The 22,389-nt window shown below is 39.9% G+C and overlaps 1 protein-coding gene across 3 annotated transcripts; it reads right to left on the bottom strand.

Annotated features, from left to right (window-relative positions):
- Position 1: 1 nt before the first annotated feature.
- primpol (primase and polymerase (DNA-directed)) lies at positions 2 to 22,320 on the bottom strand. 3 transcript variants are annotated; one of them, XM_035789032.2, is made up of 14 exons: positions 22,128 to 22,320; positions 21,368 to 21,583; positions 20,851 to 20,945; positions 20,562 to 20,700; positions 18,490 to 18,637; positions 16,378 to 16,480; positions 15,455 to 15,564; positions 15,000 to 15,162; positions 13,448 to 13,551; positions 11,635 to 11,721; positions 7,431 to 7,539; positions 2,093 to 2,169; positions 1,831 to 1,877; positions 2 to 1,409 (listed from the first exon to the last, which is right to left on the bottom strand). In XM_035789032.2, exons 2-14 carry the CDS (start codon positions 21,548 to 21,550, stop codon positions 1,128 to 1,130), a joined length of 1,647 nt encoding a protein of 548 aa, XP_035644925.1. In that variant the 5' UTR covers positions 21,551 to 21,583; positions 22,128 to 22,320; the 3' UTR covers positions 2 to 1,127. The 3 variants fall into 3 exon arrangements, with proteins under 3 accessions (XP_035644925.1, XP_035644924.1, XP_052320334.1); XM_035789031.2 differs by lacking the exon at positions 22,128 to 22,320 and adding an exon at positions 22,038 to 22,113; XM_052464374.1 differs by lacking the exons at positions 2 to 1,409; positions 1,831 to 1,877; positions 2,093 to 2,169 and adding an exon at positions 7,055 to 7,255.
- Positions 22,321 to 22,389: the final 69 nt, after the last annotated feature.

The raw sequence follows: 22,389 nt of genomic DNA, 5'->3' as shown, positions 1-22,389 counted from the left end.
CCGACATTCAAAGCAAGGTGCTTTATTGTGCAGCGCACTACACAGCTGACGATGCTCTTTTTAATGGCATATTCCCAGACATTTGTGGTAATTGTCACACTAACGCATCCAACATTTTGTTCCATGAGAGCTACTTAACTTTTTTTTTTTTTCATATAGAAACAATTGGATGTTCTGAGTCCATGGCAATGCTTGAATCTGGAGGAAACTTAAAAAATCCATGTGTAATTATCCTTTAATTGCAGATCTGTGGAATGTGTACTGCTGCTGCTCATTTCATGGCAAAGTTTGCAAATGATAAAGGTTTTGGGAAAGTATTTCTGGCTACACAGAGTGATAGACAAATGCAATATTACTGGAAATTAATATGGCAGATATTGGTTTGGGTTTTTAATCCAATAGTGGCTGACCAGGGGTTTGATAATGTCAATGCGGCATTGACTAGATAGTAGCTGAGAGCTTGCAGTGTCTGATACTTGTGAGATTTGTTTATGACCTTTTGCAGTGGAACACATGATAATTGCATGTACTTTCAGAATTGTTTGGCTTGCTACTCATAGGTGGGCTGCGAGCTATCTGCACCTTGCGATCGACCTGTTGGAGATCCCTGCTATAGGCCTAGGTAATTGGGAAAAACCTCTTTTATAAAGTGCATTAACTGCCAGTAATTGAAATTGAGGATTGTACTGAATTTCAATGTTTTTATTTAGCCTTTATTTAACCAGGCAAGTCAGTTAAGAACAAATTCTTATTTACAATGACTGCCTAACCCGGACGACAATGGGCAAATTGTGCGGCCGGTTGTGATGCAGCCTGGAATCGAACCAGGGTCTGTAGTGACTCCTTTAGCACTAAGATGCAGTGCCTTAGACCACTGCGTCACTCAGGAGCCTGTATTACAAATGAGAAATGAACTGTTGGACAAGTATAACCTCCCTCTAATGCAGTCTTCTTCCATTCTGCTCCTGTAGACTCACAGGCTGGCAGGCTTTTGTTCCAGCCCAGCACCTGACACCACCAACACACCATCAAACCCTCGAATAGTTGAATGGGGTGGGTTCCCCCTGAGCTGGAGCAAAAGCCTGGTCACCCCGTCTCTCCATGAACAGAATTGAGGGAAAATGCACTTAGCACTTAGTGGCCGACAAGCACAAATCTTTGAGGGACTCAAACTCAGTCATGTTTTGAAGCAGAAGCTCATCTGGGACATCATCCTCTGCCAAATCGCCTGTGCTTCTCTCAACATCCTCCAGGGCCTCCAGGTAAGCCTGGTCATCCCCCCAGGGATCGCGGTCTTCTCCCTGGAGAAGTGTTGCTGCCGGGCCCCCCAAGTATTTCTCCACTAGGAGTGTCTGGCTGAGCTCGATGTTCCCCACGTCGTCCATCAGATATGCCTGGTCCTCCTCATCCTGCCACCAAATAGACAAACACACAGCTTAATAGCTTTATTTTTTTACTTTTGTTATTGTGGGATTCTTTTTTGAAACCCATTCATGTGGGTCGGCAGGTAGGGTAGCCTAGTGGTTAGAGCGTTGGACTAGTAACCGAAAGGTTGCAAGTTCGAATCCCCAAGCTGACAATGTACAAATCTGTCATTCTGCCCCTGAACAGGCGGTTAACCCACTGTTCCTAGGCCGTCATTGAAAATAAGAATTTGTTCTTAACTGACTTGCCTAGTAAAATAAAAAATAAAATGTAGCCAGAGGAAGTTGTGTACCCAACAGTCTCTTTCTGTTTCTTGTGGTGATGTGGCCATTTTAATAGAAAATTACAAGTGTGACAGGCGAATCAGACTTTCGTAGCAGTGAGGGGAACAGGTGCAGAACTCACCATTGTTATGAGGTAGCTGATGCAGATGTCCTGTGGTAATGGGTAACCTGGAAGAGTAATGACTGGTTTAAAAGGCACAATCTGTAAGATTTCCTGCTGTTCCAGTCATTTCAATTCATGACATACTGGTACACCAATCACCTAAAACACAGGCTCTTGATTGTGGTGATAAGACTACGTGTGTCAATAGCATTAGATCTATTGAAATCAAAGTCTGCACTATTATTACTTCAATAATATTTCAATGTAAACCAGCACATACTAGAAGATCTGAAGCTCTTGCAAGCAGGGTCATGACATTTCTGGTACCAGACCTCCTGTTTAAGATCCACCAGAATCCTGTGGGGGAAAAAGAGAAAGAACAGTCAGGGGGACAAAAGTAAATTCCTTGTTGTGAGGAGGAGGCAAGAGAAGGTCCTAGGGGAGGAATCAAGGATCTCCTCAGATGCATTTTGAGGAGGTGGTTAAGGAATCAAGAAAACGTTAGATTCACCAAAGAGTATCAATATACTGACAAGAGACGGGATTGAGTGCTCTAACAATTGGAGCAGGTGGGAACATTCTAGCCAATGAGAGGGCAGATTTGCATGTGAACAACAGGCACAACTCCAATATATATACACTGCTCAAAAAAAAAGGGAACACTTAAACAACACAATGTAACTCCAAGTCAATCACACTTCTGTGAAATCAAACTGTCCACTTAGGAAGCAACACTGATTGACAAATTTCACATGCTGTTGTGCAAATGGAATAGACAACAGGTGGAAATTATAGGCAATTAGCAAGACACCCCCAATAAAGGAGTGGTTCTGCAGGTGGTGACCACAGACCACTTTTCAGTTCCTATGCTTCCTGGCTGATGTTTTGGTCACTTTTGAATGCTGGCGGTGCTTTCACGCTAGTGGTAGCATGAGACGGAGTCTACAACCCACACAAGTGGCTCAGGTAGTGCAGCTCATCCAGGATGGCACATCAATGCGAGCTGTGGCTAGACAGTTTGCTGTATCTGTCAGCGTAGTGTCCAGAGCATGGAGGTGCTACCAGGAGACAGGCCAGTACATCAGGAGACGTTGAGGAGGCCGTAGGAGGGCAACAACCCAGCAGCAGGACCGCTACCTCAGCCTTTGTGCAATGAGGAGTAGGAGGAGCACTGCCAGAGCCCTGCAAAATGACCTCCAGCAGGTCACAAATGTGCATGTGTCTGCTCAAATGGTCAGAAACAGACTCCATGAGGGTGGTATGAGGGCCTGACGTCCACAGGTGACGGTTGTGCTTACGCAGCCTAACACCGTGCAGAACGTTTGGCATTTGCCAGAGAACGCCAAGATTGGCAAATTCGCCACTGAACGTTCTGCTGCCTGCAACATCCTCCAGCATGACCAGTTTGGCGGTGGGTCAGTCATGGTGTGGGGTGGCATTTCTTTGGGGGGCCGCACAGCCCTCCATGTGCTCGCCAGAGGTAGCCTGACTGCCATTAGGTACCGAGATGAGATCCTCAGACCCCTTGTGAGACCATATGCTGGTGCGGTTGGTCCTGGGTTCCTCCTAATGCAAGACAATGCATGTGGCTGGAGTGTGTCAGCAGTTCCTGCAAGAGGAAGGCATTGATGCTATGGACTGGCCCGCCCGTTCCCCAGACCTGAATCCAATTGAGCACATCTAGGACATCATGTCTCGCTCCATCCACTAACGCCACGTTCCACCACAGACTGTCCAGGAGTTGTAGGGAGGTCATACAGGCACGTGGAGGCCACACACACTACTGAGCCTCATTTTGACTTGTTTTAAGGACATTACATCAAAGTTGGATCAGCCTGTAGTGTGGTGATCCACTTTAGTTTTGAGTGTGACTCCAAATCCAGACCTCCATGGGTTGATAAATTTGATTTCCATTGATAATTTGTGTGATTTTGTTGTCAGCACATTCAACTATGTAAAGAAAAAAGTATTTCATAAGAATATTTCATTTATTCAGATCTAGGATGTGTTATTTTAGTATTCCCTTTATTTTTTTGAGCAGTGTATATAAAAAAAATCTCAGTTGCAGGGATGCCATGTGTCCACTTACAGTGCATTCGGAAAGTATTCAGACCCCTTGAATTTTGACATTTCTCTACAGCCTTATTCTTTTTTTCTCAATTTACACACAATACCCCATAATGACAAAGCAAAAACAGATTTTTTGAAATGTTGAAAAACTGAACTGAACTATTACATTCACATAAGTATTCAGACCCTTTACTCAGTACTTTGTTGAATCAATCAATCAAATGTATTTATAAAGCCCTCCTTATATCAGCTGATGTCAAAGTGCTGTATAGAAACCTAGCCTAAAACCCCAAACAGCAAGCAATGCAGGTGTAGAAGCACGGTGGCTAGGAAAATTTCTTGAAAGGCCGGAACTTAGGAAGAAACCTAGAGAGAAACCAGGCTATGAGGGGTAGCCAGTCCTGAAGCACATTTGGCAGCGATTACAGCCTCGAGTCTTCTTGGGTATGATGCTACAAGTTTGGCACACCTGTATTTGGGGAGTTTCTACCATTCTAATCTGAAGATCCTCTCAAGCTCTGTCTGGTTGGATGGGGAATGTCGCTGCACAGCTATTTTCAGGTCTCTCCAGATGTTGGCTCGGGTTCAAGTCCGGGCTCTGGCTGGGCCACTCAAGGACATTCCTGTGTTATCTTGGATGTGTGCTCATGGTCATTGTCCTGTTGGAAGGTGAGGTCCTGAGCAGGTTTTCATCAAGAATCTCTCTGTAATTTGCTCTGTTCATCTTTCCCTCAATCCTGACTAGTCCCTGTCACTGAAATACATCTCCACCACCATAATGGTGGATGGTGTCAGGTTTTCTCCAGACGTGAAGCTTGGAATTCAGGCCAAAGAGTTCAGAGAATCTTGTTTCTTATGGTCTGAGAGTCCTTTTTTGCAAAGTTCAAGCCGGCTGTATTTGTACTTATTACAGATGCCAAAGCAGCAGCTAATCTTTTTGGGGTCCAGCAAAATTGAGGCAGTTTATACAATAAAAAAAAAACATTACAATACATTTACAACACACGGTGTGCCCTCAGGCCCCTACTCCACCACTACCACATATCTACAGTACTAAATCCATGTTTATGTGTAGTGCGTATGTTATCGTGTGTGTGTGTGTGTGTGTCTCTACCAATGTTTGTGTTGCTTCACAGTCTCCGCTGTTCCATAAGGTGTTTTTTTTTATCTGTTTTTTAAAATCGAATTCTACTGCTTGCGTCAGTTACTTGATGTGGAATAGAGTTCCATGTAGTCATGGCTCTATGTAGTACTGTGTGTCTCCCATAGTCTGTTCTGGACTTGGGGACTGTGAAGAGACCTCTTGTAGCATGTCTTGTGGGGTATGCATGGGTTGGTGCATTCAACATGTCAATACTTCTCATAAATAAAAGTAGTGATGAAGTCAATCTCTTCCACTTTCAGCCAGGAGAGATTGACATGCATATTATTAATATTCGCGCTCTGTGTAAATCCAAGGGCCAGCCATGCTGCCCTGTTCTGAGCCAGTTGCAATTTTCCTAAGACCTTTTTTTTGTGGCACCTGACCACACGACTGAACAGTAGTCAAGGTGCAACAAAACTAGGGCCTGTAGGACCTGCCTCGTTGATAGTGTTGTTAGGAAGGCAGAGCATCACTTTATTATAGACAGTCTCCCCATCTTAGCTACTACTGCATCAATATGTTTTGACCATGACAGTTTACAATCCAGGGTTACTCCAAGCAGTTTAGTCATCTCAATTTTCACATTATTTATTACAAGATTTAGTTGAGGTTTAGGGATTAGTGAGTGTTTGGTTCCAAATACAATGCTTTTAGTTTTAGAAATATTTAGGGATAACTTATTCCTTGCCACCTGCTCTGAAACTAACTGCAGCTCTTTGTTGAGGGTTGCAATCATTTCAGTCGCTGTAGTAGCTGACGTGTATAGTGTTGAGTCATCCGCATACATAGACACTCTTTACTCATAGACACTCTTTACTCAAAGTCCGTGGCATGTCCGTGGCATGTCCGTGGCAAGTTTAAAAAGTAAAGGGCCTAAACAGCTACCCTGGGTGATTCCTGATTCTAACTGGATTATATTTGAGAGGCCGCCATTAAAGAACTCCCTGTGTGTTTTGTTAGACAAGTAACTCTTTCTCCACATTATAGCAGGGGATGTAAAGTCATAACACATACTTTTTTCCAGCAGCAGACTATGATCGATAATGTCACAAGCGGCACTGAAGTCTAACAAGACAACCCCCACAATCATTTTATCGTCAATTTCTCTCAGCCAATCGGTCATTTGTGTTGTGCTTGTTGAATGTCCTTCCCTATAAGTATGCTGAAATGCTGTTGTCATTTTGTTTACTGTGAAATAGCATTGTATCTGGTCAAGCACAATTTTTTCCCAGAAGTTTACTAAGGGTTGGTAATAGGCTGATTGGTCTACTATTTGAGCCACTAAAGGGGGTTTACTATTCTTGGGTAACAGAATGACTTTAGCTTCCCCCCAGGCCTGAGGGCACACGCTCTCCAGTAGGCTTAAATTGAAGATGTGGCAAATAGGAGTGTCATGTGCCTTTTACTGAGGAGTGGCTTCCATCTGGCCACTCTATCATTGGTGGAGTGCTGCAGAGATGATTGTTCTCCCATCTCCACAGAGAAACTCTGTCAGAATGACCATCTCTGTCAGAATGACCATCTTGGGGTTTCAAACTCTTCTATTTAAGAATGTCACCTCCCTGGGGACAATGCTCCAGGGAGGCTCCACGGACAAATTCACGGAGCTTTCGACCTCATGGCTTGGTTTTTGCTCTGACATACACTGTTAACTGTGGGACCTTATATAGACAGGTGTGTGCCTTTACAAATCATGCACAATCAATTGAATTGACCACAGGTGGACTCCAATCAATTTGTAGAAACATCGCAAGGATGATCAATGGAAACGGGATGCACCTGAGCTCAATTTTGACTCTCATAGCAAAGGTTCTGAATACTAAGGTATTTATGTTTTTAACTGTTTTCGATTTGTCATTATGGGGTATTGTGTGTAGATTTATGAAAATTGTAATTTCATACATTTTAGATTAGAACATAACAAAATGTGGAAAAGGGGAAGGGATCTGAATACCTTCGAATCCACTGTTTATGTACATTTGTAACAACCTAAACATTACAAAACTTAAATTCAATCAAATAAGCCTCAAGTAGCAAATTAGCAATACATTTTTTTATGTTGACCAAACAACACTCTTCCATTGAACTCTATACAAAAATCCCCACTCCCACTGCTTGACGCTATATTTTCGCGTGGACAGATGCTTTGCCTCTTCCTCTCTGGATTCAGTAACAAAGGGCTTTATCACGATGCATTTAAATGGCTTCCTCTCCTTCAACTGCACTGATCTGAAAGAACAGGATAGGTGGAAAGAACATGGTGGACACCTATAGGGCTATTTGCTTTCACCCGTCCAGTTATTTTAGATCAATACATAATCCAGTAAGGAGAAAAGGAGAGGAAGGAAGGATGACACTTTGGACTACTGAGACAGATCCCCTCAATTCCAAACTAGACACTCACATGATGTTGTTGCTTTTGTGGCACCGGTGAACATTCTGACACCAGCGGTACTTTAGGATGTCGTAGACAAGTAACTGCTCTGAAACAAAGTAATTCCACCGTCGTATGCCTGTTAGGGAAAATATTGGAAACTTTTATATTTCAACACTTCAACTTGGTTAATTTGATACACTACAGATCTTTAATGCAGCAGCAGTTAGATTGTTTTATTATATACTAGAGGTCGACCGATTAAATTGGAATGGCCGATTAATTAGGGCCGATTTCAAGTTTTCATAACAATCGGAAATCTGTATTTTTGGACACCGATTTAAAAACCTTTATTTAAAACCACTTAAGCTTAGGGCTTACTTTTTCGAACATTCTGTTAAAAATCGCGCAACATTTCAGCGTCCTGCTACTCATGCCAGGAATATAGTATATGCATATGATTAGTATGTGTGGATAGAAAACACTGACGTTTTTCTAAAACTGGTTAAATCACGGCTGTGACTATAACAGAACGTGTGTTTCGTCGAAAAGCGCAAGGAAAACTGATCACCAAAAACTGGAAAAAATATCAATGCGCCACTTGCATGTATTGTCTATGGAACAGCGAATTAGATGGGGCCGAGATCGCAAGTCCTACAGCTTCCACACGATGTCGCCAGTCTTGTCAATTGCCTGGGGGTTGTTTCTTGGTCAAACGAATAAGAGAGATTCCTTCCGGTCTCCGACAGGATGTTTTGGAAGAGAGATTTCCGACCATGATTTGAAGATGTGGAGCTATTGAATACACATCGCCCCGTGATCAATTTGATAGATTATTAACATTTACTAATACCTAAAGTTGGATTAGAAAAGTATTTCGAAGTGTTTTGTGAAAGTTTATCGTCGACTTTTTTATTTTAAAAATTACGTTGCGTTTTAAAACGCTGTTTTTTTCTGGATCACACACTTTTCATAGATCGATATTTTGGGTATATATGGACCGATTTAATCGAAAAAATACCCAATAGTGATGTTTATGGGACATATAGGAGTGCCAACAAAGAAGCTCGTCAAAGGTAATGAATGTTTAATGAATGTAATGAATGTAATGAATTTTATTTCTGCGTTTTGTGTAGCGCCGGCTATGCTAATTATTTTGTTTACGTCCCCTTCAGGTATTTCGGGGTGTTGCATGCTATCAGGTAATAGCTTCTCATGCTTTCGCCGAAAAGCATTTTAAAAATCTGACTTGTTGGCTAGATTCACAACGAGTGTAGCTTTAATTCAGTACCCTGCATGTGTGTTTTAAAAACGTTTGAGTTTTAACGAGTGCTATTAGCATTTGGCGTGGCGCATATGCATTTCCTGATGGCTAGATGGGACGCCTGCGTGTCGGGTGGGCTTAAGAGGTTTTAACTAGGCAAGTCAGTTAACCTGTTGAGTGTAGGGGGCAGTATTTTGATGTTTGGATGAAAAACGTACCCAAATTAAACTGCCTATTTCTCAGGCCAGTATCTAGAATATGCATGTAATTGTCAGATTAGGATAGAAAAAACTCAAAAGATTCAAACTGTCAAAATATTGTCTGTGAGTAAAACAGAACTGATATTGCAGGCGAAAACCTGAGGAAAATCCAACCCGGAAGTGCTGTTTTTCCTGAAAGCTCTCTGTTCCATTGCCTGCCTTCGCTCCATTTAAAGGGATATCAACCAGATTCCTTTTCCTATGGCTTCCACATGTTGTGAACAGTCTTAGACATAGTGTCGGGCTTTTATTTTGAAAAATTAGTGAGAAAGATCACACCGCACCATTGTATGGCTGGGTGCCAGAAGCGTTTGGAATGCGGAGCAGACATTTTCTCCCTCTCTCCTATTGAAGAAGGTACAGTCCGGTTGAAATATTATCGATTATATTGTAAAAACAACCTGAGGATTGATTATAAAAAAACTTTTACATGCTTCTATGAACTTTACGGAATTTTCGTCTGCCCAGTCGTGACCGCTCGAGCTTGTGGATTTCTGAACATAACACGCCAACCAAATGGAGGTATTTTGGATATAAAAATAATCTTTATGGAACAAAAGGAACATTTATTGTGTAACCAGGAGTCTCATGAGTGCAAACATCCGAAGATCATCAAAGGTAAGCGATTCATTTGATTGGTCACGAAAGTCAGAAAAACAATCTACTTGGCTGCTAGCTGTTTGTAATGTTTTGTCTACTGAGAGAGATGTCCTTACATAAAAGCTTTTTTGAAATCTGACATGCCAGGTGGATTGACAACAAGCTACGCTGTGTTTTGCTATATTGCACTTGTGATTTCATGAAAATTAAATATTTTTAGTAATTTAATTTGAATTTGGCGCTCTGCAATTCAGCGGTTGTCGACGAAAATGATCCCGCTAACAGGTGCATCAAGAAGTTAAGAACATACTTATTTTTAATGACGGCCTAGGAACGGTGGGTGAACTACCTTGTTCAGGGGCAGAATGACAGATTTTTACCTTGTCAGCTCAGTGATTCAGTCTTGCAACCTTACGGTTAACTAGTCCAACGCTCAAACCACCTGCCTTACATTGCACTCCACAAGGAGCCTGCCTGTTACGCGAATGAAGTAAGAAGCCACGGTAAGTTGCTAGCTAGCATTAAACTTATCTTATATAAAACAATCAATCATAATCACTAGTTATCTAGCGTGTCTTGCGTTGCATATAATCGATGCGGTGTGCATTAGCGAAAAAGGACTGTCGTTGCACCAACGTGTACCTAACCATAAACATCAATGCCTTTCTTAAAATCAATACACAAGTATAGTTTTTTAAACCTGTATATTTAGTTAATATTGCCTGCTAACATGAATTTCTTTTAACTAGGAAAATTGTGTTACTGTGTGAAGACTATTTCTTCCTAACAACGACAGCCAACTTCGCCAAATGGGGGATGATTTAACAAAAGTGCATTTGCGGGGGAAAAAGCACAATCGTTGCACGACTGTACCTAACCATAAACATCAATGCCTTTCTTAAAATCAATACACAGAAGTATACATTTTTAAACCTGCATATTTAGGTGACATTGTGTTCACTTCTCTTGCATTTATTGCACGCAGAGTCAGGGTATATGCAACAGTTTGGGCCGCCTGGCTCGTTGCGAACAAATTTGCCAGAATTTTACATAATTATGACATAACATTGAAGGTTGTGCAATGTAACAGGAATATTTAGACTGATGGATGCTACCCGTTAGATAAAATACGGAACAGTTCCGTATTTCACTGAAAGAATAAATGTTTTGTTTTCGAGATGATAATTTCCGGATTCGACCATATTAATTACCTAAGACTCGTATTTCTGTGTGTTATTATATTATAATTAAGTCTATGATTTGATAGAGCAGTCTGACTGAGCGGTGGTAGGCACCAGCAGGCTCGTAAGCATTCATTCAAACAGCGCTTTCGTGCGTTTTGCCAGCAGCTCTTCGCAATGCTTCAAGCATTGCGCTGTTTATGACTTCAAGCCTATCAACTCCCAAGATTAGACTGGTGTAACCGATGTGAAATGGCTAGCTAGTTAGCGGGGTGCGCGCTAATAGCGTTTCAAACGTCACTCACTCTGAGACTTGAAGTAGTTGTTCCCCTTGCTCTGCATGGGTAACACTGCTTCGAGGGTGACTGTTGTCGATGTGTTCCTGGTTCGAGCCCAGGTAGGAGCGAGGAGAGGGACGGAAGCTATTACACTGGCAATATTAAAGTGCCTATAAGAATATCCTATAGTGAAAGGTATATGAAATACAAATCGTATAGAGAGAAATAGTCCTATAATTCACATTATAACTACAACCTAAAACTTCTTACCTGGGAATATTGAAGACTCATGTTAGAACTGAAATGTTAGCTTTCTTACATGACACATATTGCACTTTTACTTTCTTCTCCAACACTTTGTTTTTGCATTATTTAAACCAAATTGAACATGTTTCATTATTTATTTGAGGCAAAATTGATTTTATTGATGTATTATATTAAGTTAAAATGAGTGTTAATTCAGTATTGTTGTAATTGTCATTATTACAAATAAATTGTAAAATATCGTCCGATTAATCGGTATCTGCTTTTCTTGGTCCTCCAATAAATCGGTATCGGCTTTGAAAATTAATAATAGGTCGACCTCTATTACATACAGTGCATCTAAAATAATACATACAGTATTTATCTAACAGCTGCTTAAAAACTTACTTCCTTGGATGCCATCCTTTTTCACCACAGAAAGAACAAAGTTGTCCACTTCTTTGTGGGGAGAACACTGGTAGCCTCCCAAAGAGTCTTATATTGAAGGATGACAAACAAAACAATATCTTTCATAGAAAGGCTATTAAATTCAATAACCCCTGTTTTCTTCAGTCAAAACCAGTATTAGCCAGAAGTTTAACATTGGCAATGAAATCTTCAGACCTGGGTCAAATACATATGTCATATTCCTTAAAATACTTGACGTGAGCTTGACATAGCCTGCCTGGCGCAATGGAATAGTCCCAAAAGTGCATACAAAATACAAAAGTGTATTCATCTGTGTCTGTATATATATACAGTACCAGTCAAAAGTTTGGACACACCTACTCATTCCCGGGTTTGTCTTTATTTTTACTCTTTTCTAGAATTATAGTGAAGACATCAAAACTATTAAATAACATATGGAATCATGTAGTAACCAAAAAAAGTGTTAAACAAATCAAAATATATTTTATATTTGAAATTCTTCAAAGTAGCCAACCTTCGCCTTGACAGCTTTGCACACAGAGTATTCATTCCCTTGACTTATTTCACATTTTGTTGTGTTACAGCCTGAAAAAAAAATGTATTCAACAGATTTTTTCTCTCACCCATCTACACACAATACTTCATAATAACAAAGTGAAAATATGTTTTTTTTTTTTGGAGCATTCATTTAAAATAAAATGCAGAAATAATTTACAAAATTATTCACACCCCTGAGTCTTACTGGGTACGTCTAAGAGCTTCCCACATCTGGATTGTTTAACATTACCACATTCTTTTCAAAATTCTTTCAGCTCTGTTCAACTGGTTGTTGATCATTGCTAGACAACTATTTTCAGGTCAAAAATGTAACTTGTTCACTCAGGAACATTCACTGTCTTCTTGGTAAGCACCTCCAGTGTAGATGTGGCCTTGTGTTTTAGGTTATTGTCATGGTGAAAGGTGAATTAATCTCCCAGTGTCTGATGTAAAGCAGAATGAAGGAGGTTTTCCTCTAGGATTTTGCCAATTTTTTTATTATGTACATGCTTCCTTCTTTTCACTTTGTCATTTAGGTTAGTATTGTGGAGTTACTACAATTTTGTTGATCCAGCCTCAGTTTTCTCCTGTCACAGCCATTAAACTCTAACTGTTTTAAAGTCATCATTGGCCTCATGGTGAAATCCATGAGTGGTTTCCTTCCTATCTGGCCACTGAGTTGGGATGGATGCCTTTATCTTTGTAGTGACTTGGTGTATTGACACACCATCCAAAGCCTTATTAATAACTTCACTATGCTCAAAGGGATGTTCAATGTCTGCATTATTTTAAAAAAAAAAAATAATTAAGACCTTTCTACCAATAGGTGCACTATTTTGCGAGGGTTTAGAAAACCTCCCTGGTTGAATCTGTGTTTGAAATTCATTGCTCGATTGAGGGGTCATACAATTATGTGTGGGGTACAGAGATGAGGTAGTATGGTGTTAAACACCATTATTGCACAAAGTGGGTCCATGTAACTTATTATCTGAGTTGTTAAGCAAATTGTTATGAACTGATTTAGGCTTGCCATAACAAAGGGGTTGAATACCTATTGACTCAAGACATTTCAGCTTTTCAATTGTAAACATTTCTAAAAACATAATTCCATGACATTATGGGGTATTGTGTGTAGACCAGTGACAAATAATCTCGTATTTTATAGAATGATTCACCTGGTTTGGGTGAGGTCATTAACAACTTTGCTCGCACGTACACAACACACACACACAGCTCTGTCTTCTGGGGTCAGTACCTGAAACACAGGGTGAAGTCGAACCCAGCTGAGCATGAGGCTTGGGGCATATCCCATCCCTCTCGTCATGGAGGTCCCATGTCAGAATCTTCTGACCGGTGAAACTGCAGACCAATATTGAAATTAGAGGTCGACCGATTAATTAGGGACGATTTCAAGTTTTCACAACAATCGGATTTGCTGATTTAATTTTTTAATTTTTTTTATTTTATTTATTTAACTAGGCAAGTCAGGTTAAGAACTCATTCTTATTTTCAATGACGGCCTAGGAACGGTGGGTTAACTGCCTTGTTCAGGGGCAGAAAGACAGATTTTCACCTTGTCAGCTCAGGGGATCCAATCTTGCAACCTTGCAGTTAACTAATCCAACGCAATAACGACCTGCCTCTCTCTCGTAGCACTACACAAGGAGACGCGAATGCAGTAAGCCAAGGTAAGTTGCTAGCTAGCATTAAACTTAACTTATAAAAAACAATCAATCATAATCACTAGTTAACTACACATGGTTGATGATATTACTATATATTATGTAGTGTGTCCTACGTTGCATATAATCTGACTGACCATACAAGTATCTGACTGAGCGGTGGTAGGCAGAAGCAGGCGCATAAACATTCATTCAAACAGCACTTTTGTGCGTTTTTTGCCAGCAGCTCTTCGTTGTGCGTCAAGCATTGCGCTGTTTATTACTTCAAGCCTATCAACTCCCGAGATGAGGCTGGTGTAACCGAAGTGAAATGGCTAGCTAGTTAGCATACGCTAACGAGAGGGACGGAAGCTATACTGTTTCACTAGCAATACTAAAGTGCCAATAAGAACATCCAATAATCATAGGTTAATGAAATACAAACGGTATAGAGGGAAGGGAAATAGTCCTATAATTCCTATAATAACTACAACCTAAAACTTCTTACCTGGGAATATTGAAGAATCATGTTAAAAGGAACCACCAGCTTTCATATGTTCTCATGTTCTGAGCAAGGAACTGAAACGTTAGCTTTCTTACATAGCATATATTGCACTTTTACTTTCTTCTCCAACACTTTGTTTTTGCATTATTTACTTGAGGCTAAATTGATTTTATTGATGTATTATATTAAGTTAAAATAAGTGTTAATTCAGTATTGTTGTAATTGTCATTATTACAACAATAATCGGTATCGGCGTTGAAAAATCACAATCGGTCGAACCTCTAATTGAAATGTCAGAATATTAAGCATGTTGAATAGTCAAGCACTTCCATCTCAATCCAAATGTTAATCTTCAAGACACACCCCTGCTCTTCCTCCCACTTAATGTCGCATGACGAAACCAGCATTCAGTGGGCTTGTTTGATAGCATTTTTTTTTAAATGATTTCAACCAGCTTTGCCAGGTCAGTACACAGTCAAGTCACCTGTAGTTCCTGGGTAAAGTTTCCCCTAGGTACAGATCTAGGATCACCATCCCCTGAGACATCCCAATAAATGCCAACCTGCCCAGTTATGGGGAAAATGCTAAACTGACCAAAGATCAGAATCTAGGGGCAACTCCACCCTTCACTTCATCTGTACCTTACGTTGCTGATTAAGGAGGACTGGAACAAGCTCTCCTCTATAGAGATGTTCCTTTTAGGCTTGGTGATGAACTTGTTGTCCTCTGCGACAGTGAAGGCTACATTCTTCCCCACCTTAGATGACTTGTAGAGACGGAAGTTTCTGTTCTTGGTGTACACACCTACATTTCATCCATTGTAACATAAATTAACACAAACAAGTGGAAATTAGTATTACTGACACAATTTACAATGCATTGACAAGATAAATCAAATTCCATACAACTATAGACTGGTTATAAAAAATTAATAATTGATGGACAAACACAGCAATAAAATAGAGATATAATCATCTAAAACAGAACAAAATTCAAAGATAAAAAGATTAGTTTTCAATGCTTGTATCTACTATTTAAGCCTCATTTGAAAGTAAAGTTAAAATCGACTTTTCAAGATGCTTCAGGTGACACTTACCGAGGTCAACAAAAAGCCCATCATGTCCGTCCTTGTTTTTCACCAACAGGAAGCTGAGGTCCCTCTCTTCCTGTCTGGGCCTCTTGGCCTGTGGACTTCCAATCAGCCCCCTAATAATAATAATAATACATAGGATTTTAATGTCAGGTCCATAATTATTGGTACCCTTGATAAAGATAACCATAAAAAGACTGTATAAGATAAATAATACAAATACTGAGCTATATTGTATGCTCAATGTAATTCCATTTTTTTATTATATTATTTTATAGTAATATAACTGCACAGGGAAAGAGATTTTGTTTCATAAGAAAGATAGGGGTCAAAATTATTGGCACCCCCGTTTTCAATGTATGGAGTATAACAAAACTGAGCCTTTTTCGAAAATGTTTAATGAGATTGGAGAACACGTTGAGAAGGATCTTAGACCATTCCTCCATACAGAGTCTTTCAAGATCCTTGATATCCTTTGTCTGCTCTTATGGATTGCCCTCTTCAATCCAACCTTATTAAACATTTTAGAATTAAGCTCAGTTTTGCTATCCTCACAAGGGGAGGGTGCTAGTGTACTGAAAAGAGAGGGGCCAATTATTTTGACCCCTATATTTGAGAATTTTTGTATTACTGTTTAAACAAAATATATTTCATTAAGCAATTGTATTAGTATAAAATATAATTTCTCCATTATATGGAACATGCAATATATCTCAGTATTTGTATTATTTATTTTATACAGTATTTTGTGCCAATATTTATCAAGGGTGCCAATTATTATGGACCTGACTTTTCTAAACCCTTAAGTATTGTGTTGTAGTATTGAATGAATCTATCAATTAGTTTCTTAGTTAGTAATTGCGTTAAATCTCTTGGAATAATAAGATAAAGTGTTACCAAAATTTGTTTTAGAACATCAAATGACAGACCTTTTGCCACTGTCCTCTGTGACTCCACACATGTCATTCTCAAGTTCACTTCCCCTCCTATTCACGCTCAGCACTGGTTGCAGAATCAAATGGATAAATTGCCCTTTAAAAAAGACAAAATGCATACTTGATTTACTGATGAGAGATATTTTTTTAAATCAGCACAAGCCTACATGGATTAGAAATTCATTTTATTTTCTACCTCCAATATGAAGCAATAATATTGTGAAGTTGAGTTTAATATCGAAAATGAACAAGAATATAAAATCAACATGCAACAATTTCATTGATTTTACAGAGTTACAGTATTTCATATGAGGAAATCAGTCAATTGAAATAAATAAATTAGGCCCAAATCTATGAATATCACATGACTGGGAATACAGATATGCATATGTTGGTCACAAAAGAAATGGGCCTCAGGATCTCATCACTGTATTTTTGTGCATTCAAATTGCCATCGATAAAATCTAATTGCGTTTGTTGTCCATAGCTTATGCCTGCCCATACCATAACCCCACCCCCACAAAGGGGCACTCTGTTCACAACAGCAAACTGCTCGCCCATACGATGCCATACACGTGGTCTGCAGATGTGAGGCTGGTTGGACATACTGCCAAATTCTCTAAAAAGACATTGGAGGCGTTATGGTAGAGGAATTAACATGAAATTATCTGGCAACTGCTCAGGTGGACATTCCTGCAGTCAGCATGCCAACAGAACATTTCTGGGATCTTTAATTTCAGTTCATGAAACATGGGACCAACACTTTACATGTTGTGTTTATACTGTTGTTCAGTGTATACAGTTGAAGTCGGAAGTTTACATGTGTCATTCAAACTTGTTTTTCAACCTCTCCAGAAATGAATTGTTAAACAAACTATAGTTTTGGTAAGTCGGTTAGGACATCTCCTTTGTGCATGACAAAAGTCATTTTTCCAACAATTGTTTACAGACAGATCATTTCACTTATAATTCACTGTATCACAATTCCAGTGGGTCAGAAGTTGACATACACTAAGTTAACTGTGCCTTTAAACAGCTTGGAACATTCCAGAAAATTATGTCATGGCTTTAGAAGTTTCTGATAGGCTAATTGACATCATTTGAGTCAATTGGAGGTGTACTTGTGAATGTATTTAAATCCCTACCTTCAAACTCTGTCCCTCTTTGCTTGACAACATGGCAAAATAAAAATAAATCAGCCAAGACCTCCACAAGTCTGGTTCATCCTTGGGAGCAGTTTCCAAATGTCTGAAGGTACCACGCTCATCTGTACAAACAATAGCATGCAAGTATAAACACCATGGGACTACGCAGCCGTCATAGAACGCGTCTCCTTGGTGAGCGCTATCTCCTAGAGATGAACGTGCTTTGGTGCGAAAAGTGCAAATCAATCCCAGAACAAAAAGCAAAGGACCTTGTGAAGATACTGGAGGAAACCGGTACAAAAGTATCCATAGTAAAACAGGTCCTATATCGACATAACCTGAAAAAGCCAGACTGCGGTTCGCAACTGCACATGGGGACAAAGATCGTACTTTTTGGAGAAATATCCTCTGGTCTGATGAACCAAAAAAATTCAACTGTTTGGCCATAATGACCATCGTTGTGTGAGCAGGAAAAAGGGGGAGGCTTGCAAGCCGAAGAACCCATCCCAACTGTGAAGCACTTTGTGGGCAGAACTGAAAAGGTGTGTGCGAGCAAGGAGGACAACAAACCTGTTTCAGTTACACCAACTCTGTCAGGAGGAATGGGCCAACATTCCCCCAACTTATTGTGGGAAGCTTGTGGAAGGCTACCCAAAATGTTTGACCCAAGTTCAACAGTTTAAAGGCAATGCTACCAAATACTAATTGAGTGTATGAAAACTTCTGACCCACTGGGAATGTGAGGAAATAAATAGAATATGAAATAAATCATTCTCTCTACTATTATTCTGACATTTCACATTCTTAAAATAAAGTGGTGATCCTAACTGACCTAAGACAGGGAATTTTTACGAGGATTAAATGTATTTAGCTAAGGTGTAAACTTCTGACTTCAACTGTATATCTCTATCTACGGTCTCGTTTCCACTTTTTTCATCAGAGACAGTAGGAGATTACGTACCGACATGTAGGTTATCCTTAAAAGCTGCATTTGGTAAAATGAAGATGAGATGGCGACTGAATTTTTCCTCTGTGCTGGAGTCAAGGTTCAGAACATCTTTCCCAGAGCACTCAATCCCATACACCTCCTCCAGCTTCTCACACACATACTGTAAACACACAGGAGAAAACAGCGTTACCAAATATAAATATTAATAAACATGTTGCAGTATGTACCATCGACATTAAAGGTTCAATCTTTGATTGCTACATCCATTTTTGGACTTTTATAATAAATTATGTACACTACCATTCAAAAGTTTGGGGTCACTTAGAAATGTCCTTGTTTTTGAAAGAGTTGAGTATGTGGAGCATCAGCATCTGTGGGTTCGATTACAGGCTGAAACTCATCAGTCTATTCTTGTTCTGAGAAATGAAGGGTATTCCATGCGATAAATTGCCAAGAAACTTAATATCTCGTGCAACGCTGTGTACTACTCCCTTCACAGAACAGCACAAACTGGCCCTAACCAGAATAGAAACAGGAGTGGGAGGCCCCGGTGCACAACTGAGCAAGAGGACAAGTACATTATAGTGACTAGTTTGAGAAACAGATGCCTCACAAGTCCTAAACTGGTAGCTTCATTAAATAGTACCCGCAATGTCAACAGTGAAGAGGCGACTCTGGGATGCTGGGCATTTAGACAGAGTTGCAAAGAAAAAGCCATATCTCAGTGGCCAATAAAAAGAAAAGATTAATATGGGCAAAAGAACACAGACACTGGACAGAGGAAGATTTGGAAAAAAAGTGTTATGGACAGACAAATCTAAGTTTGAGGTGTTCAGATCACAAAGAACAACGTTCGTGAGATGCAGAAAAAATGAAAAGATGCTGGAGGAGTGTTGACACCATCTGTCAAGCATGGTGGAGGCAATGTGATGGTCATGGGGTGCTTTGGTGGTGGTAAAGTGGGGGATTTGTAAAGGGGATTTTAAAGAAGGAAGGCTAACACTCCATTTTGCAACGTCATGCCATACCCTGTATGTGCGTAATTGGAGCCAACTTTTTCCTACAACAGGAACCCAAAGCACAGCTCCAAACTATGCAATAACTATTTAGAGAAGAAGCAGTCAGCTGGTATTCTGTCTATAATGGAGTGGCCAGCACAGTCACCGGACCTCAGCCCTATTGAGCTGTTGTGGGAGCAGCTTGACCGTATGGTACATAAAGAAGTGCCCATCAAGCCAGTCCAACTTGTGGGAGGTGCTTCAGGAAGCATGGGGTGAAATCTCTTCAGATTACCTCAACAAATTGACAACTAGAATGCCAAAGGTCTGCAAGGCTGTAATTGCTGCAAATGGAGGATTCTTTGACAAAAGCAAAGTTTGAAGGACACAATTATTATTTCAATTAAAAATCATTATTTATAACCTTGTCTTGACTATATTTCCTATTCATTTTGCAACTAATTTCATATATGTTTTCATGGAAAACAAGGACATTTCTAAGTGACCTCAAACTTTTGAACGGTATTGATTCTTGAAGAATGTAACTTATGTTGAACTGTCATACCATCAGAACCTAAAATATAAGCTTGTTTTTCTCCATTGTTTGTAAACAATGTAGCTGTAAACAAACACTGTATAGCCTCAAAACATTATTAAAATTATGCAAGTGAGTATTTGCATCCATAGCTCTGTCTATGAATTTGAGAGTGGATACATTAATATTTAATTCCTCAGAATGTACAACAAAAAACAACTTTCTACAGATCCCCACTTCATTTGGACCATCAGTCATAAGGGCTACATAACACTGTCATAACAATGAAATAACATTTGTCCTAAACAGTCTTGGCAGCTGGCTTCACCTTATGGCAACTGACTTTACACTGTCATGCCACAAACCATTCATTTGATTAGCCAGTTTGCTAGCTAGTTTGCCTCGCCAATAGGCTGATCTAAACATTGTGTGTGTCATGTCAGTGTAAAGTAAATTGTCATAACAATGACATAACTAACACCATAAACAACATATTTGACCCAAGTCTATTTTGCACTTGAGAGGGAAGGAAGCATTCAATGTTTGCGTACCTGGATGAGGGAGGCCACCATGCACTTCCCATCAAAGCCCTTATTGGAGGGCCTGTGGAACTCCAAGTCAAAATATAGCTTGCAAACAGCCCCCTCTGGGATCACCTCATAGCAATGCATCAGAGATTGCCTGTAGGTACTAATTAGTTGAAATTGAAAGGGTTGAAGTGCAGTAGTACCATTGGTTAACAGTCTTCAGTTATGACAAATAGGACTTTCTTATTTCTTAACTGCCTATGAAGGTATAAATAAAGTTGTATTGAAGTGAATGGTGTAACCTTATACATACCTGTAGTAATGCCATAGCTCACTGTAACTGGTGACCAGGAAGATCCTCTGACCCATCTTTGCCTGTTCCTTCTCAAGTGCAAACACGTGTACGTCCTTTGAATTAGAGGGCAGTCAAAACTACAGTTAGCTGAAAACAATGTCATTTTTTCTGTTATTATGACTCATTGGGGCGGCAGTGTAGCCTAGTGGTTAGAGCGTTGGACTAGTAACCGAAAGGTTGCATGGTCGAATCCCCGAGCTGACAAGGTACAAATCTGTCATTCTGCCCCTGAACAGGGCAGTTAACCCAATGTTCCTAGGTCGTCATTGAAAATAATAATATGATCTTAACTGACTTGCCTAGTTAAATAAAGGTAATATAAAACGGAAGTGCAATGAAACACACATCACACGAAAGGACATAAAGCCTGCTCACAGATCTGTTTGTGCTCTCTTGTCAAATCCTATGGTCAATGTCAAACATGACAGCACAAACAGATCTGGCACCATGTTACTCCAGACATGCTGGTGCATACCTCTCTGCAACTCTGTGCAAAGTTGATAGCCATACATTGACGAGGGAAGAGCTTCCATATGGAGGATGGCTGCCATGGCCGGGACAGCCTAGGTTTGTAGCATGAGGTCAAAGGACACTGCTGGAAGGACTGAGCTAGTTCTTCCACCTTCTTCAATCTGTTTTCCCAATCACCTTTGTTCATCTTCTATGTGATGCTGGCTGCCACCAGTCATTTCTGCATGTAAGAAATAAAATAAAAACAAGTTTTTGATTAGTGTTATTAATATCTAACTTAGCAATGATCAATACTGAAGGCATTACAATAGACCTATGGCTCCATCTCTGATTTTTCATTCACAGCAACGTGATTGTGAAGCCCAATCATTATTAGGCCTAGCAGAGAATGGATGGAATGTGGCTGGATTAATGTACCTAGCTAGGGCCAACTTTCAAATTCAGACACATTGGATGCAATGACTGACAGCCCGTGAGAATGACAAGATTGTTTTAGCGACATTCATACATTTGTATGCAAGCATTCGATTGTGTATGAATTGGTACCAATTAAATGTGTATACAGCCTGATTAAATCAGACTAGCCATACACACTGCACATTTCGCCGGAGTTGAGTTTAATATGTAATGTTGTTACTACTAGTAACACTAAAATGTATAATAATATGTCAAACCTGCTTAACGTTTCCTAAACTAAGCTAATTGGCTAGCTAGCTAACGTTACAGAATTCGACTTAAAGCAGGAACTGAATCTATCTACTTACAGGAACCCGTGTTGAAAACGTTGTTTTTCAGCGAAATGTTACGTACTTCATGGAAGAACGTATGGTGCGTTCCAGTGCGCTAGAAGTGTGCCTTTACTAATCCAATTAATTGAGCACATGCTGAATTCGTGCAATATGGATATTAAATATTGCAAATGCATATAGCCCACCAATATGGAGCCACCATTTATATGTACACGTTTATTATTATCAATATTGTTTTAAATGGGATCATATGAGTTGTGTGGAAGTGTGGAAACCG

The sequence above is a fragment of the Oncorhynchus keta genome, chromosome 16, assembly GCF_023373465.1.
Source record: "Oncorhynchus keta strain PuntledgeMale-10-30-2019 chromosome 16, Oket_V2, whole genome shotgun sequence".
In the NCBI taxonomy this organism is placed as follows: domain Eukaryota; kingdom Metazoa; phylum Chordata; class Actinopteri; order Salmoniformes; family Salmonidae; genus Oncorhynchus; species Oncorhynchus keta.
This window is presented reverse-complemented; position numbering and strand designations above follow the sequence as displayed.

Excerpts from the sequence above, each read along its gene's own strand:
- primpol (XM_035789032.2), bottom strand. The coding sequence starts at position 21,550 with ATGAACAAAGGTGATTGGGAAAACAGATTGAAGAAGGTGGAAGAACTA. Across the intron at positions 20,701-20,850 it reads GAGCTATGGCATTACTACAG|TACCTACAGGCAATCTCTGA; the intron begins GTATGTATAAGG and ends TCAACTAATTAG. Across the intron at positions 16,481-18,489 it reads TAAGGATAACCTACATGTCG|GGCAATTTATCCATTTGATT; the intron begins GTACGTAATCTC and ends TCTTTTTTAAAG.